General features: G+C 42.8%; 1 protein-coding gene across 1 annotated transcript in view; it reads left to right on the top strand.

Moving 5' to 3' along the window:
* The window catches only part of bchs (WD repeat and FYVE domain containing 3 bchs), a 255193-nt gene that overhangs the window by 8481 nt on the left and 231110 nt on the right, over positions 1-15602 (top strand). Inside the window, exons 3-5 of the mRNA XM_050196790.3 lie at positions 4956-5079; positions 6298-6572; positions 13202-13394. Coding sequence (XP_050052747.1) covers positions 4956-5079; positions 6298-6572; positions 13202-13394 — 592 coding nt within the window. The remainder of the gene's footprint in view (positions 1-4955; positions 5080-6297; positions 6573-13201; positions 13395-15602) is intronic.

Raw genomic sequence — 15602 nt, 5'->3', positions numbered from 1 at the left:
TTTATGATTCTGCAAATTTCTTTCTCATGATTAGGGCCCTTTGTGAGCAATTCACCTAGGTAAACGTACTCCTTCCCAGTCTCTAGAGGCTGACTGGTGATCCTGAACTCTTGTTCGCTTGCCCAGCTATTGATCATTATCTTTGTCTTTTGCATATTAATCTTCAACGCTACTCTTACACTCTCTCTGTTAAGGTGCTCAATCATTTGTTGCAACTCATCCTCAGTGTTGCTGAACAGGACAATTTCATATGCAAATAGAAGATTGCCGAGCTATTCGCCGTTGATCCTCACTCCTAAGCCTACCCAGTTTAATAGCTTGAATACTTCCAAGCATGCAGTGAATAGCATTGGAGAGGTTGTGTCTCCTTGTCTGATCCCTTTCTTTATAAGTATCTTCCTACTTGTGGAGAATTAAGATAGCTGTGGAATCTCTGTAGATATTTTCAGATATTTACGTAAGCATCCTGTACTCCTTGATTACGTAATGCCTCTGACTGCTGATATCTTTGCTGAGTCAAATACCTTTTCGTAATCTATGGAAGCCATATAGGGAGGCTGATTGTACTCTGCAGATTTCTCGATTGCCTGATTAGTGACATGGATGTGATCCATTGTCGAGTATCCCTTCCTGAAAGTAGCCTGTTCCCTTGGTTGACTGAAGTCCAGTGTTGCCCTTATTCTATTGGCAAATATCTTGATGAATATATTATATAATACTGGGAGTAAGCTAATGGTCCTATAATTTTTCAATTCTTTAATGTCTCCCTTTTTGTGGATTAGTATAATGTTGGCATTCTTCCAGTTCTCTGGGACTCTTGAAGTTGATAGACAGTACATATAAAGGGCCACCAGTTTTTCAAGCAGAAAGTTTTTCAACAGAAAAACATAATTCTCCTCGGAGTACAGTCATGCTGATGTATAGCTGCCATGTTTAATGAAGGGAACCGTTTTTATGCTAATGTGTCATTGAAAACTAAGCCAAACTTGACTGCACTGCAATAATTGCAACCTATAATAGTAAACAAGCTTCATTGCCTAATGGACTTGCAAACTCCCTTAGTTACTGTTATACCCGTGTCACACGGGCAACTCGGGTTTCCTTCAAACTTCCTTCCCTTAAAGCACCGCAAGGGAGTTTCACCTCAAAGGAGTTAGCTCCGTGTCACACGGCCTATAAGCGAGCTTTTGAAAGCTGCCGCTGGGGGCCCATTAGGCACTGCTCACCTTGTACGCAGTCATGAAAGAAACACGTTATGTATTGCTAAAAAGTCTTGGGAAAGACGTGAATCACTCATTCCGCATGCGCGAGACGTGCGATCGCGTTGACCAAAACAACAAAAAATGGCGCAGTCAGGGCAAACTTAGCAGCCATTCCGAGAACGCCCGGTTCAAGAGTCAAATGTAGCTGCTCAACTCAAATATATTTGTCAGTGCTCAAATACTATATTATATGCAATAAAAACAGTTATAATTGCTGGTAAAAGTGAAATGAATAAAAATGAGGGTGATTTCTTGACTCGAAATTCAAGCACGCTGGGAACAAGAGTACTCCCTTCAGTCTGCAAGGGAGATCTTCCATCTCCTTTTGCTAGGAACTTCCTTAAACTTCCTTTGCCAAAGGACTGCCATGTGACATGGTGCGCATCTCCCTCGAGATAAAGTCGTCCTTGGTTGAAGGGAGTTAAAAGGACTTTAGCTGCGTCCGTGTGACAGGGGTATGACTCTATGTCCAAAAAGTAGAATGCATATTAGTGTCCCATTTTGTCTACGTTCAATTTGGATGAGCTTCAACAAATGTATTAGTAGTAACGCATTAAGTAGTGTGTAGGATGTACTTCTGAGGGGAATAAACAGTGGCAAAGGATGTTAAGAAGATAAATGCTTGCAAAGCGTGCTGCCACTTGTGACATCAAGAAATGCGGTTTAGCTGTTAATGTGGAGAAGTAATTTTGCTCATCTTAAAAGCAAACTTTCGCATAAAAAAAAACAACTGTTGTATTCGGATATTTGTGAGGCTGGTTCACCTATATTCTAGCGTACTTTTTTTTTATATTGTCAACAGTAAACTGTGTTTGTATATTTTTGTCTTTTTAGTTTGAGCAATGTCTTTAAACGCCACATGGATCTATTACATAATTTGACCATTTCAGGTTGATTACGGGAATAGACAAACATTACCTGCTCAACAAATCAGTGTTCAGGTAGCTAAAGAGAAAGATCTGCTAATTGTCTCCAATTCATTTTAGGACATATGTTGAAAATTGCAGAATGGAAGCAACGCAGTAGTCAAGTTTTGCCCACTCAGCAGAAATTCTCAGACTAGTGCCACTTTTTTAGATATCCATCTTTAAAATCTGCTTGAACAAAAATACATAAAATAAAAAAAAAAGGTTGTATAGGTGCAGGAAGTTGACTTGCTTTCGCACTTGACCTGTATATGAGTAGATTCGATAATTTGAAAGCTCTAGCATTTACGATAATTTGAAAGCTCCAGCATTTACAAGCTCAGTGGTATTGGGATGCAAAATTAATTGCATATCACACTTCAGGTGTGCATTAATGAGCCCCAGCTGGGCAAAAATAATCGAGAACTCTTCGCCAAGGCATCTGTCGTAGACCATGTGTTTATTGGGGTATCTAACCCCATCAATCCATGTCTAAAAGCCTGATGCAGTTCTCTCTCTCTTCCACCTGAAATGTTAGTATGAGACAAGTACGTGAGAGGAAAGAAATGAATCTCTCAAGATAGGGATATGAGAAAAAGTGCAAGCCTTTTTGTGAACTGTCTCTGTGCATCATTGTAAATTATAGGACACAGTGTTTTGTATATTAGCTCTTGTAGTAAACCAAAGCGAGCTGTATGGAAGAGCTACTCAAATTCCAATGGGCTATTTTCCTCAACTTGCTTAAATTTCTATAAGACACGAAACACTAAATATGGGCTATGGTGTGTTTCTGCAACTTTGTATTGACAATGAGTAACGTGGCAGTTCAATGCCACATTTGATACTGTAGTGATGCCAGAACATGCACTAGAATATTTACAGCACAACTGAAGTAGTGTTTAACGAGGTAGTACAACATGCTAGCATCATCTTCAACTTTCGTGAGGCTATGTAGGGGCTAATGCGAGGTGAATTTCCCTCTTCTGTTTACGCTTAAATACTTGGAAGGTAATTCTGGACTAGCAGTCATCATTTGAACCTTGCCTTGAAACCTTACATCAATATTTTGGCTAGTTTATTAGTATTGGGGATTCATTATTTAAACGAACACTATAGAAAAACAGTAAGTGAGCTTCAAATCGATAATTCATTTAAAACTCTATTCACATTTCTATTTAAAAAAAATATTTTTTAAATTTGCTGTCGGCGCTGAAAATTAAGACCAGACTACATTATTAAATTTTTGTGTCAACGTTGTGCCACCGATAACATCAAGCCTGTGTCCTAGGTTTCACTCTGTCTTCACATTTTTCTTTTTTTATGAAGAAAAAGTTAATAAAAGTTGCCGGCTTGAGTCACTGTCGGGGAGTGGTGTCACTGATGGCTGTCGTGGTAATTTGAAGGCCGTGTTGTTGTTTATCTTTAGAATTTGCGATAGCCTGGTTATAGTGAATTAGAATATGTGGACAGTGCGCCAACCGACGTTGGCCTTGCCTATGCGTGTGTGTTACGAGAAGTATTGCACATAGCAGCGGCATTGTTGTCGCTAGCTATTGAGCATGTCTAGCACACTGTAGCTCTACCCATGGCCGGTCTGGAGCATGTGTCTGGTCAGATACTAGACGCACGCTCCAATGCCCGACACGCTTTAGGGCGATGCTCCTTCAATAGTTAGCAACTGTGGCACTGCCACTGCTGGCAACAAAATATGCGTCGGGCAGAGGGGAGCGATTACGGTGCTCAAAAAGAGGTTATAGTACGTTCTAGCCTGCTGCAACTAAGCTGTTCCCAGGTGCTGAACTATAATCTACCAGTCTAGGTTAAGATGTCTGGTATCTTAGAAAAAGTTCTTGTTTGGCAAGTTGGTGCCTATTAGCAAACAGTTTTATAACTCCGCAAACGAACAACCACAGAGAGAGAGCACGCAAGGACAGGCGCAGTACACAAGGACACAAGGCTGCACCTGTCCTTGTGCGCTCTCTCTCTGTGGTCGTTTGTTTGCGCAGTTATAAAACTGTTCGCTAAAGTGCATGGTATCACAGATCCATAGCCTCACGATTGTTTTGCAACACAAACTTTATGAATAAATTTAGTATGAAAGTGGCAGGCAAATGCTGCTGGTACCATTGCAAGCTTCCCCTCCTTTTTGCTATTTGAAGTGCGCTCAAAAGCTGGGCACCTGTGATAATACCCATCATGATCTGCCCATCATTGCTTCGTGCTTTTGTGCTGGCATGACATCGAGGTAGTGTGATGTGACCTCTGTCACACTGCCTGATCTCTCAGGCCAGAGTGTTGGCTCAGTGGTATCATTCTCCACTGCCAGGCGACACCATCACCCTGTCAGTGACAAGATTTCTTGGCTTATGCTTCTACTGGAGGCAATGTTTAGTCGTGAGATATAAAGAAACCTAACCAATGCCATTTTGTTTAAAAGTGCATAGAAATATTCACAAGAAGTGGAGGGGATTTCGCAAATTTGAGGGCAGCTTCATGAACAAAGCTGTAGGCTCCTTGCTACAAGTACAGGAATAACATTAGGCTCAGATGTTGTGCGACTGTTTGCCCTTGCACAATACAAAAAAAAAAAAAAACTCCATTACCTTAAGAGGCAGCTTGACAAGCCAGAAAGAAACTAAAGACAGGTGGCAGTGCTGCCTTGAAGCTCCTGCACCAGCTCAACATGACCTGTGGCTTTTGAAAGGATTTACTCGCAGCTGATTGTTTTTTTATGTAACGATTCTGCTCTGCTCCCTTTCTTATGAAAGCTCTGACTTCCGTGTTGTAGGTGTTTGAGAACAGCCCTGCTGCGGATATTATTGACAAGTTCAGCGATGTGCTAGCATTCTCCAAGCTAGTTTCCAAGCTCATGGTCTCTGAGATTCGGAGGCGGGCTTCAAATCAAAGTACAGGTTGGTGTTGCCTCTTCCTATACATGCATTCATATATTTCTTTCTCACAAATAATTTTTTTACATTGAACAAAAGACTACAAATTTATTTTGTATGTAAATTTATGTTTGTCAGTGTTTGTGGTGCAAAAGGTTGTAGAAAAAAAAGACGGATGGACAAAAAGAGAACTGAACTCAACTAAATTTCTCTTTTTGTTTGAATGTGCAGATCCTGAGAGCAAAATACAGGCAACCCTACAAGCCATCACATACTTATGTTGTAGTGTGCAGTCACCTTTTGCGCCATTAACATTGTCAGCTGTGCATCAAGCAGCCCAACATTGTACTTTGCTAAATTTACGTCCATTCACATTCTTCAAAACCTGCTTATGTGACTTCCCTTTCACCCCCTTGCCGTTGATCGGAGGTGTCAGAAGTTTCATGTGATCAGCAGTAAGTAAAAAAGTGACTGCACCCAGTCCAGTAGCTACCATAAATAAAGCTCGACATTATGTGGCATTTGTGCACAGAGCTGACTATAGTGGCCGGATGAAAAACTACAAAACCAGCTATGCTAAGCAAGCTGATGATGCTAATGTGCATTGTTATGATATTAATCATTGGTGTTGCTTAGCCCACTTGTGACCAACAATTCTGCAAAAAACAGCCATTGTATCAGCACTTCACTATATGTGAAACTACCATGAAAATCATGTATAAAGCAAAGCTAACGCTTATTTTTCATAGATGTAATAGCAAGGAGTCACTCCTTGCTGAAAAAAAAACTGAAGGAAGGCTTCTTTCGGACTGCAGGGCATTAAATTTTTTCCCAAGTTGTAGGCTATGCATGTACTGTTGCATCAGCCCCTTAAATTAAGGTGAACTTGCACAAGAGATCGAATTGTTTATCCAGGTCATGGACAGCATCATGTAGCTCGGTGATGCCAATTAGTTCCTTGACTATTTCCTCTCTCTTGTGTGTGATGGAACGAAGTTAGCACCCTGTGGGGGCAGCAGTAAATGTACCTGTATGCCTACTAGCAGTTTGTAAACTAGTGTGGTGTGCTACTGGTATCATTATAACTGCCTTTGTATTCATAGCCTGACATGTCACCTTCAGTTCCATCTGGCAAGCTTGTTTGCATGTTCTGTTGATTTCACCAATTATGTCGCATGTAGCTGTGTAATCCACAAGCATACGCTTGCATCCCGCCCCCTCCCATCTCTGTGTATAACCCAGAGAGTGCGAGCAGTGCCATTGCGCAATTCCTGGAAATTGAGAGCACAGAGGAGCAGAGCCGTGGTTGGATGCTGCTGGCCACCATGAACCTGTTGGCCAGCGGCGGGGCCCCACTGGTGGAGGTGATGACCTCGAGCGCATTGCCTTCTACGTTGGTCAAGTGCCTCTACCTGTTCTTCGACCTGCCACAACTGCGTGACCCTGACCGCTTGGAGCCCCATTGCGAGTTCACACCCCGCGAGCGCCGGATCCTGCTCCAAAAAGTGTTCGTTCAGGTGCGCACAACATGGAAGTGCATTCCATTGGCATTGAAAAATATTGCACTTCAAGTGCATAAGTTCATAAACAGGTCTTGACACAAGTCGTGACCACCCATTACTCTGTGCCAGCATCTCAGGGCATCCAGCAGTCACACAGGGCGAGTGCACACAAATAAGTGGAACCTTGATATAATGAACATGGATATAATGAAGCAAATCTAAACATTTTTACTCTGATATCAGTGTGTAACAAATATGTGCTAATAACAAATATGTGGTATAATGAAGGTATTTTCATTTCAGATGAGACTTCATTATCACTGTTCGACTCTACAGTCAACGGCCGATTTTTTGACATGCCTGATAATTCGAATGCATGCCTTCGTATCACCTTATAGAGCCAGCGCATAAGGACGTCTGAAATTTCGGACGTTGAAGCCCTTCGCCGTACGATTTTTCTGACTTTTTGTTGTGACCGCAGGTCCGAAACACCGTATTTGAAGCCACTGCCACCGTCATTTTGATTATCTCTTAGCCTCGAACCAGCGATCTCGCACGCTGAACCACTGGAAGCCATAGTAGTCGTTTTTGTGCTGTCGTTAGGCCTAGCTAGCTGCTTCGATGATCGCTAATCAAGCTTCCTGCTGTCTGGGGCTGCATTTTTCATTTAAAGGATTCGCCGTTGTTGGCAATGGCGCCGACTCTGCCTTCATCAACCTTCTCGATGGCATTGAAGCACATAAAGCCCGGAAGGGTCTGAAGCGTTGCATAATGCCGGTTTCCGAAAGTCAGTTTCGTCGCAGTACAGCTGTGTTACGCAGTCAAGCATACGCAATGTGTTGCGTTGAAGCATACCAATACTGCGAAGGGGTCATTGTAACGGAGCATAAAATGTGTTTCCTAATTATACACGTGCACACCTGCCGTCTCCTGTCACAGTACAAGCACCTAGATGCCAAAAGCTTTGCATAATGCTGGTTTCCGAAAGTCAGCTTTGCCCAAATATGGCTATGTTATGTGGTGAAGTCTATGCACTGTATTACGGTGAAGCATACCAATAGTGCAAAGGCGCCACTGTCACTGGACATAGAATGTGTTCCTTAATTACACACTCGCACACCCGCCATCTCCTGTCACACTATGAGCACCTAGGAGCCTATGATTGTACTGGTAGGCCTTTAAAGTTACTTTGGACGTGGCTGTGGCTGTTTGAGCCCTTAACTCAGTCATTACCACTAGTTATGTGTTTATGTTCAGAGATTTTATGTTTTAACCTTTTATTTCAACACGTAGTAGTCGCAACGTATCCTGCGATATGTAAAATTATAGCTTGATTACTGGTGTTTTGAATGGATGCATAGCAGTAATAATTGCTCAGGCAAATTTTGAGAATTCTTATGTGAAGCTTCAAAGAAGCACCTCAAGGAGCACAAATGGAAGTTGTAAATTGCAATTTTAGTATAAGTACTGAGTGTAAGAAATATATATATATATATATATATATATATATATACTTTTGTAACCTAACTTTTGTAACTCAGATCATGCAAAAAAATTATGAAGATTTGTTGGTGTGAATACTAGCGATAGTGATACCTATGCTATGTGGGAAAGCAGTAGCATTGCAAATGTGAAAAAGTTGTTTTCACATTTGCACACTCACCTGGTTTATTTTTTACTGCATTCTTTAGGATTGCGAAGTAATGGCTGTCAGGTCAGGGAGAATGCTGTAGCCTTCTCATATTTGATTATTGCGTTCAATCAGCTTTTGTGAGCAAGCAATGTGGTTTAGTGTGCGTTCAACTGGCACTGGAACCTCCACATGCTTTGTTCAGTTCCTGTACAGCAACTTGGAGTTTTGCACAATATTGGGCAGTAATGAATAAGTGCACTTGCAAAGGTGGTGTTTAAAATGTAAGAGATTAGACAGCGAATCAAGCTTCAGTCGAAGGTCAATCTGAAATTCACTATGTGTTTCTTGTAATAATTTGTACATGGGCTGTTGAAGTATTGATGGATGAAAAAACCCATGGTGGGGAAAATAAAGTTGCACTTGATAGTAGTTGAACACAGTTATAAAAAAAACACACGCTCATGAGCATCTACTGTTGTTTGAGACATTGTTAAAGCAGCCGATATGTCGTATCAGAAAATTGACAACCCGAGAGAAGCTTTTGTGTCTTCACTGCTTCTGTCACTTAAAAATTATGTTGCCAATTCGACCAAAGCGCAGTTTTTGACTCTTCTTAATGAAAAAGTGCTAGGAGCATTGGAGGCTAGTTTTGCGAAACCTCCATTCGAAATTTCATTTTTCCAGACTCCCAAATCAGCCAAAAATTGCAAAGTTCAGTCGTCATTTTAGACAGTGCAATGATGTCGCTAGTAAAAGAATTTCAATGGAAATGTTTAACAGTGCATAGAAAAACTGTTCAAGAATGGTTGCTTGCTGGGCTAGTTGGTTCATTGCAACTTATGTAAAAGTGCGAAAAAGAAATAAGGAAAGGACGGCAATAGAGACTGAGTGAAAGAGCACTCGGTCTCTATCGGTGTCCCTTCCTGATTTTTTTCGCATTGTTACATAAGCTGTTTATCAAATTAATCGATTTTCTATCGACACAGTAACAAAAGAGTTGAAGGCACTCAAAGGCATGCATTCACTTTTTTAGACTGCCTGATTTTTCAGATGTTTTCGCAGTCCCTAGGGAGTCCGAAAAATCAAACGTCTGTATTTGCTAATGGGTACCTGTAAGGTGTCTATGCTCTCCGTCATCTCTCTTAGCTCAGCTCCCCCTTAGTACTCATGAGCGGTGCAATCTAAAGGAAGTCTTGTCCCTGCCAACCTTGGGCCAGCTGCTTCCATTTGCAGTGTGCTTTACTACTTTGGGCCTGAGATGTGTGAGAAGGTCCACTTTTGAAATATTGCAGGAGGTCTAGGGTTATGTATGCGGAGGAAAGAAAGGAGACAAAGCCATTTGTGCTCGCAAGCTTATAACAAGCCCTCTTTCTTTTTCCTCACAATGTCAGTATGTGCTGAAATACTATATCGCACATTAGACACAATGCACCATTCGATGTTGTCACTGATTTCAGTGGTAGCTTTCAGAAATTGAGGGAGCCAAGGATGGATGGGAGAAATGGGAGAAAAAGAGGCTGTTTGCTAAGATGCGTCGTTTGCTACAAGGGCGCAGATCTAGGTGAATTTTTTGTTTGTTCTTATTCATCATGGGAAGCGGGACTAGGCAGGAGGTTACTTCAGAGAGAGAGAGACCGCAAGATAAAATTAAGGGAACAGATGGGTCAAAGTACGGTTAGAACTGGAACTTGTCTTCATGCTATACCACGACGCCATGATGACATGCTATTATACCCGCCAAATGCGCCCACTGTCAACACTTAGACTGTGAACGCCACCAACAGAGAGGCACAAGTCTGTGGTCCAGTGGCAAGTGACTCCATACACCTGGGCAGCAGTGGGATCAGCAAGAACCGGGTGGATTCTGTCAATAATAACAGTTGGGTGTGTTTGACTCAGCAAACAGCTAGACCAGATGCCATGGAGGGGTTCCCCATGTGTACTTATGTGTAGGCGTACATTAAAGGGCCCCTCACCAGGTCTGGCCATTTTGAGCTGACAAGCGGCAGAGCATACAATGTGCGATAATGATCGCGTCTGCAAAATATTACATCGCTACGCGCTGTAGAAAGATCTGAAATTTCAAACCGAACACCATTTTCCCTTCTCCTCGTGGCCACCGCATTCCAAGCCAGAGGCTGACGTACATGTGCTAGTGTGCCTATGTACACATGTTTGTGCCGTGACGTCACTTGTGGTGACACGTGACTTCGAGAATTATGCAAAGCAACATCTATTATCTGTATAATATGTTGCCTGAATAGACAAATTAAAGCTTAGAGAAATAATAAAACACACAAACCGAATGTCTACATGTTTTTGTTTTACTTCGCACTGCAGCAAGAGAGATGTACTTCTGTTTCGTCTGCTTGTTCCCACGTCGTGCAGTCGTGCGCGTAGACACCGAAACGATGTCATTTTCTACCGTGTTCCAGTGTGGGATCATGCTCTGTAATCCGCTTAAGTCTGCCTCAGTATTCGAGTAGCACTGAAATATACAGCTAGTCAGCTGTCCTTGTGCACAGCGTGCAAAATTGTGCGCTGCGCAAAACGAGACAATAACAACAGCTCGCGCGTGACGTCGTCAGCATAAGTTTGCCGCGCCGCAAAATGGCGAGGACAAAAAAATGAAAGCGGGGCCCGTGACATCCGTCACGCGATCCTCAAGGTCCGGTATGGGAGAACACAGAAAGGAATTCCGGGCAAGTGGAGAGAGTGTCTCACGTGGCAGTGGAGCTCGCTTCCTGAAATCGTGGGTTCACGGCAGGGAAATATTCTATCTCGGCTATTAATGAGCCAATTTGAAAAATGTTTGCAGCAGCACACTCCCTAGAGGACACGTAACAATTTCCAGCGTATAACCGAAGTTTGCTGTGTGGCCTGGTGTGGGGCCTTTTAAAGAATTCCAGCTGGTCAAAATTATTTCTGAGCACTCGATTACGGCACCTTTCATGGCCCCATGTTGCTTTGGATCATTAAGCTTCTTAAGTCAGTCAATTTACTTATTATGCCTTCCACAACCATTTTGCAGGGGCACCTTGCATTGCTCTGCAGCTGGAATTGTGGCGTGTCATTTACTTGATTGCCTTTACATTTGCACATCTTTTACTGGCTGTGCATGATTAAATGTAGTGGTTGTTTTAGATTATGTGTTGAAAGTGAAATGAGCAAGTATTTGTTGATATAGGTGCACTTGTGCTTGATCATGCTCATTTTACGTGTTTGGTATTCAAAATACCGTCGAACCCGGATATATCGAACCCACATATTGTGTATATTGAACAGCTGTAAAATCCCCTTGAAAATCCCATGCAAATGTATAGGGCTGGTGTGTACATATATAGTACGCCCCTTCACCAGCAGATTCAATATATCGAACACAGCATTACGCTGAAGACCTCAAAATGCACTTCTTTGTGCTCTTTGAGGTCACCTGGCGTCTGGAGGTGGAGAAGAGAATCGCATGCTGGGGAAAGTGCGCAAGACTCGGCGCGCAACAGAGCAACGCCACCAGAGGAAAGTCTAGGTGGTGTTGAGCGAAGGGTGAAGGAGAAACAAAGTGAAGCGTCGCAGCGACCCGTATGCTTGCCCGTCACCCGCATTCACGGAAGTGAAACGTGACTCTAACTTTATTTTTTCTTTTGCACTTCTTGCTTCTTGCACACCTCTTGTTTGCAGTCAGTTTAGCCCCATCAAGCTGTTCGGCAAGCCCATGTGCTACCTTGAATGTGAACATTCGTTCTTTATGATTTTCGTGGTGTCATCGCATGGGTTTAGTGCCTATTCGTGGTGTCATTTTTCTGCAAACGATCGCCGCTGCAGGTGTAAAGAAAAGAATCAACTTGGATTTTGCAATGAAGTTGAAAGTAATCCAGTGTGTTGAGGCCGGCGAGAAGAATTCCACGGTGAGCAGATGACTTTGGCATCCCGTGCAGCACATTAAGCACACTTCTGAAGAACAAGGAGAAGATAAAGCTACAAGCCGCTGACTAAATAAGATTGGAAGCCTGTCGTGTGCACATTCCTGCCCACGAGAAAATCGAGGATCAGTGACAGCACTGGTTGTCTGGAGAGGTTCAAGAACTGCCACAACAGTGTCTTCTTCATTTCGCAGAAGAAGCAAACCAGAATTGGGAATTTTTTTGCACGTAAATAATGTGACCTTGCTTTTTTTTCCCAAGTTGCTTGCAGCAACCTAGCAGCCCTTGGACGCACCATTCAGTAAGCCGCCGTGTGCCTCGGTGCCTATTATTTTATATATTGAATTACCTAACTATCTAACTTTTTTGTGACGCCCCTCAGATTCGATATATCCGGGTTCGACTGTAGACAGTTTTAAGTTCTCTCCTTGATTTGCAATAATCGGGCACCATTCTACTCAGATCTGTGCTCCGCTGAAATGTTGCTGTTTGTCCTATAATATTTGTTGTCCAGAAAACTTATTGCGAGATAGACCACACTGAAAGTCAACATGCCATCATGTGCATTTTAGTTGTGCTTAAAAGGGTTTTCATTTTTTTCAGTCCTACAAACAGCTAACTTGGCACTAATTGGACAGTTAATTTTCATTGCCTGTGATAGAGAGTTTTTCTTAGGATATGACCTCACTCAAGCCTTGCTCAATTTGCACGAAGGGAAAAAGCTTGTGTTGTTCACTTTGCTAGATGCATTATGGTTGTTCTGTTTCTGCGTTGGTACACTTATGAAATTTAGTAATCACATTACAGCACAAAAGGGGTGTGCATGCTGTTGAATTCCGCAGCTATTTGGATGTTCTTAGCATTCACAATAAAAAGCAATTCATCTTGAATGAGCAGGGATGCCTGCATTGTGGCCATCTTCAAGCTGTAACATTCAGTTAAGCATATGATGCCATACTTTTTACTGTCACTGCTATGCAATTCTTTATTTGTTATGCATCCACAAGTTCACTAGTTAAACGGTTTGCTTCATTACTTGTGTCTTGTCTCTATGCTTCCATCATGACAATACTTTGTCGTGTCTCATGCAGGTCTTAGTGCGGCTATGCAGCCACTCCGCCCCTGCAGAGGAGTTGGCACGGAAGGACGACCTGACACTGCTTTTCAGTGCCATTACCACCTGGTGTCCACCGTACAACAATGTGTGGCGCAAGAGTGCCTCCGAAGTGCTCATGACACTGTCTCGACATGGTCTCACCGCTCCTGTTGTCAATTACATCCATAGTAAGTGGCCTCGTCACGCCTCTACTTGCCATGGTTAACATGGTTTGCTGAAAAATATGAACATAAATAAAGCCGGTCAAGAACATTGCATTCTTTCCACTGTCAATCACCTACGGAAGTATTGGCCCATACTACAGACAGTTTAACATGTCTTGCTGAAATTGGCAGGAACAAATTGTTCAGATTTGCCCACAGTGATTTCCCTCTAGCTGACATATCTGGCAACAGCTATTAAAATGTAGTATTTTTCTGGAAGTTGTCCATCATGAAGTGTCGTTATTTAAAATTTGGAGTATAAATGTGTTCTGAATTTCAAGTAATAATTGGATACATTGTTTTAAATATGAGTATTCAATTTAAGAATTACATATTTTTATTCCTTAAGGTTATTGTGAATACAATAAACCCTACTTGTAACGAAGTTATTTGGACAAGAAATTGACTTCAAGAAATTGAAGCAGTATTTTGTTAAAAAGTGGAGAAGCTGTAAGTGAGTTATATTAACGTGGGATGTACCCCCCAAGAGTGTGAGAGCCAGAATTTCGTTAAAAGCAGAAAAGTTGTAAGCAATACCTGTGTGTAAAGCTGCATGTGTTACAGTCGAAATCCATGATAACGAAACCCCACGACAGCGAAATTCTCATGGCAATGAAATACAGTCAACCCCGGATATATCGAACTCAAAGGGGATCGCGAAATAGTTCGATATATCTATAATTTGAAATATAAAATATGCATGTCAAAAGCTTCTCTAACAACTCCACACATCTCAAGGCAGTTTCCCAATGTGACTAACGGGAACTTACCGATCTGTGCCTCCAAGGCGCGTAAAAAAGCAAAAACACAGCGCGATGACCAGAGCCCTTTATTTCAGAGGAAAAAAAATCTGTGATCTTTGCTTGCTTTTTCTTCTGCACCATCAAGTTCATTAAGCTGTCCTCAAGCTTGTTGACAGTGTCCAAATGAGAAAGGCCAGCTCCTTCCATTGTGCCACAACAGCGGCGAATGACGCTGAAAGCTGATGCAAGTTCAGCTGTAGTGCATAGCTGTTGGTCCTCTTCGTCGAAACCTTCGCCGCTGCTCAAGTCTGCGTCCTCGTCACCCATGATGTCAGCCACAATCTCCGCATCAGCGCCATCCGCTACAGCTTGCACGTCGTCGTCGGCGCTGACGAAATCGCGTGCTGTGCCTGGGAATGCCGAGAGCTCGTAAAATTCGCTGTCCAGGCATCCTGTCCTTCAGCTTAACATCGGCTTTGTTCTTGAGGATCGTACTCAGGGTGTTGCGAGGAATTCCGAACGCCGTGGCTACCAACGACTTTTTCTTGCAGCCTCCACCTGTCGAATGATGTCTGCCTTTGTTGAAAAATCCAAATTCTTGCATTTTTTCGTGGCCATGGCTCTGGAACGCATGCCAAAAACGGAAAGAAAAATGCTCTGCACCACACGAGTCTCAAGCCTTTGCGTTGGCCTCATGAACAAAAGGAACAAAGCGAATCGAAAGATGCACCACTCCGCGTCTCCGCACTACCACAAGCCCAAGCTGCACTGACCTCGTTCGCCTCGCTGCACCAGCGGTGTCAGCCAACCAAAACACAGGAAACGGGCGCCTGCGGTCAGCGCAGGCGCCCGTTTCCTTGGGTAAAATACCACCATTGGGTAAAATACCAAATTGGGTAAAATACCACCATATTACACTTGCGTGGGTGTCACCATTTTTGTTTACAAAAACAACCAAGTTCCTGGAGCGATTGTGTGCACCTCCATCTTGTTTGATGTCATGGCCGCCATCTTGTTTGATGATCGCCCATTCAAAGAGGCATTCATGTTACTACCAACATGTGATGATGGTTTTTGCTCACCTATACTCGTGGACAACTTTCTATGGCAATGAAGGGAAAGCTACGTGCGCTTGGATGTTGCACATGTGTTATGCCACCAAGTAGTTCGCCAGCGCTTGACAGTGCTTTTGGTTACTCAAAACAGACGCTCAATTTACGCAGCTTCATGTGCGACGGTTTCGTGTTTGCCCAGATGAGAAGGAAAAAGCTGCAAAATAACTAAACTTTTACATTCAGTGGTGTGTTTTATCTTATTCAACTGTTGCTAATGAGGTGCTTATGTTTTCTCTTTCCCAGCTTAAACTAATGTGGACGAAAACACGGGACTCATTTTAGAAGCGCTCTCACTTGTGCACACTTTGCGTCCG

Source organism: Dermacentor andersoni, chromosome 1 (genome assembly GCF_023375885.2).
Source record: "Dermacentor andersoni chromosome 1, qqDerAnde1_hic_scaffold, whole genome shotgun sequence".
Classification (NCBI taxonomy): domain Eukaryota; kingdom Metazoa; phylum Arthropoda; class Arachnida; order Ixodida; family Ixodidae; genus Dermacentor; species Dermacentor andersoni.
This window is presented reverse-complemented; position numbering and strand designations above follow the sequence as displayed.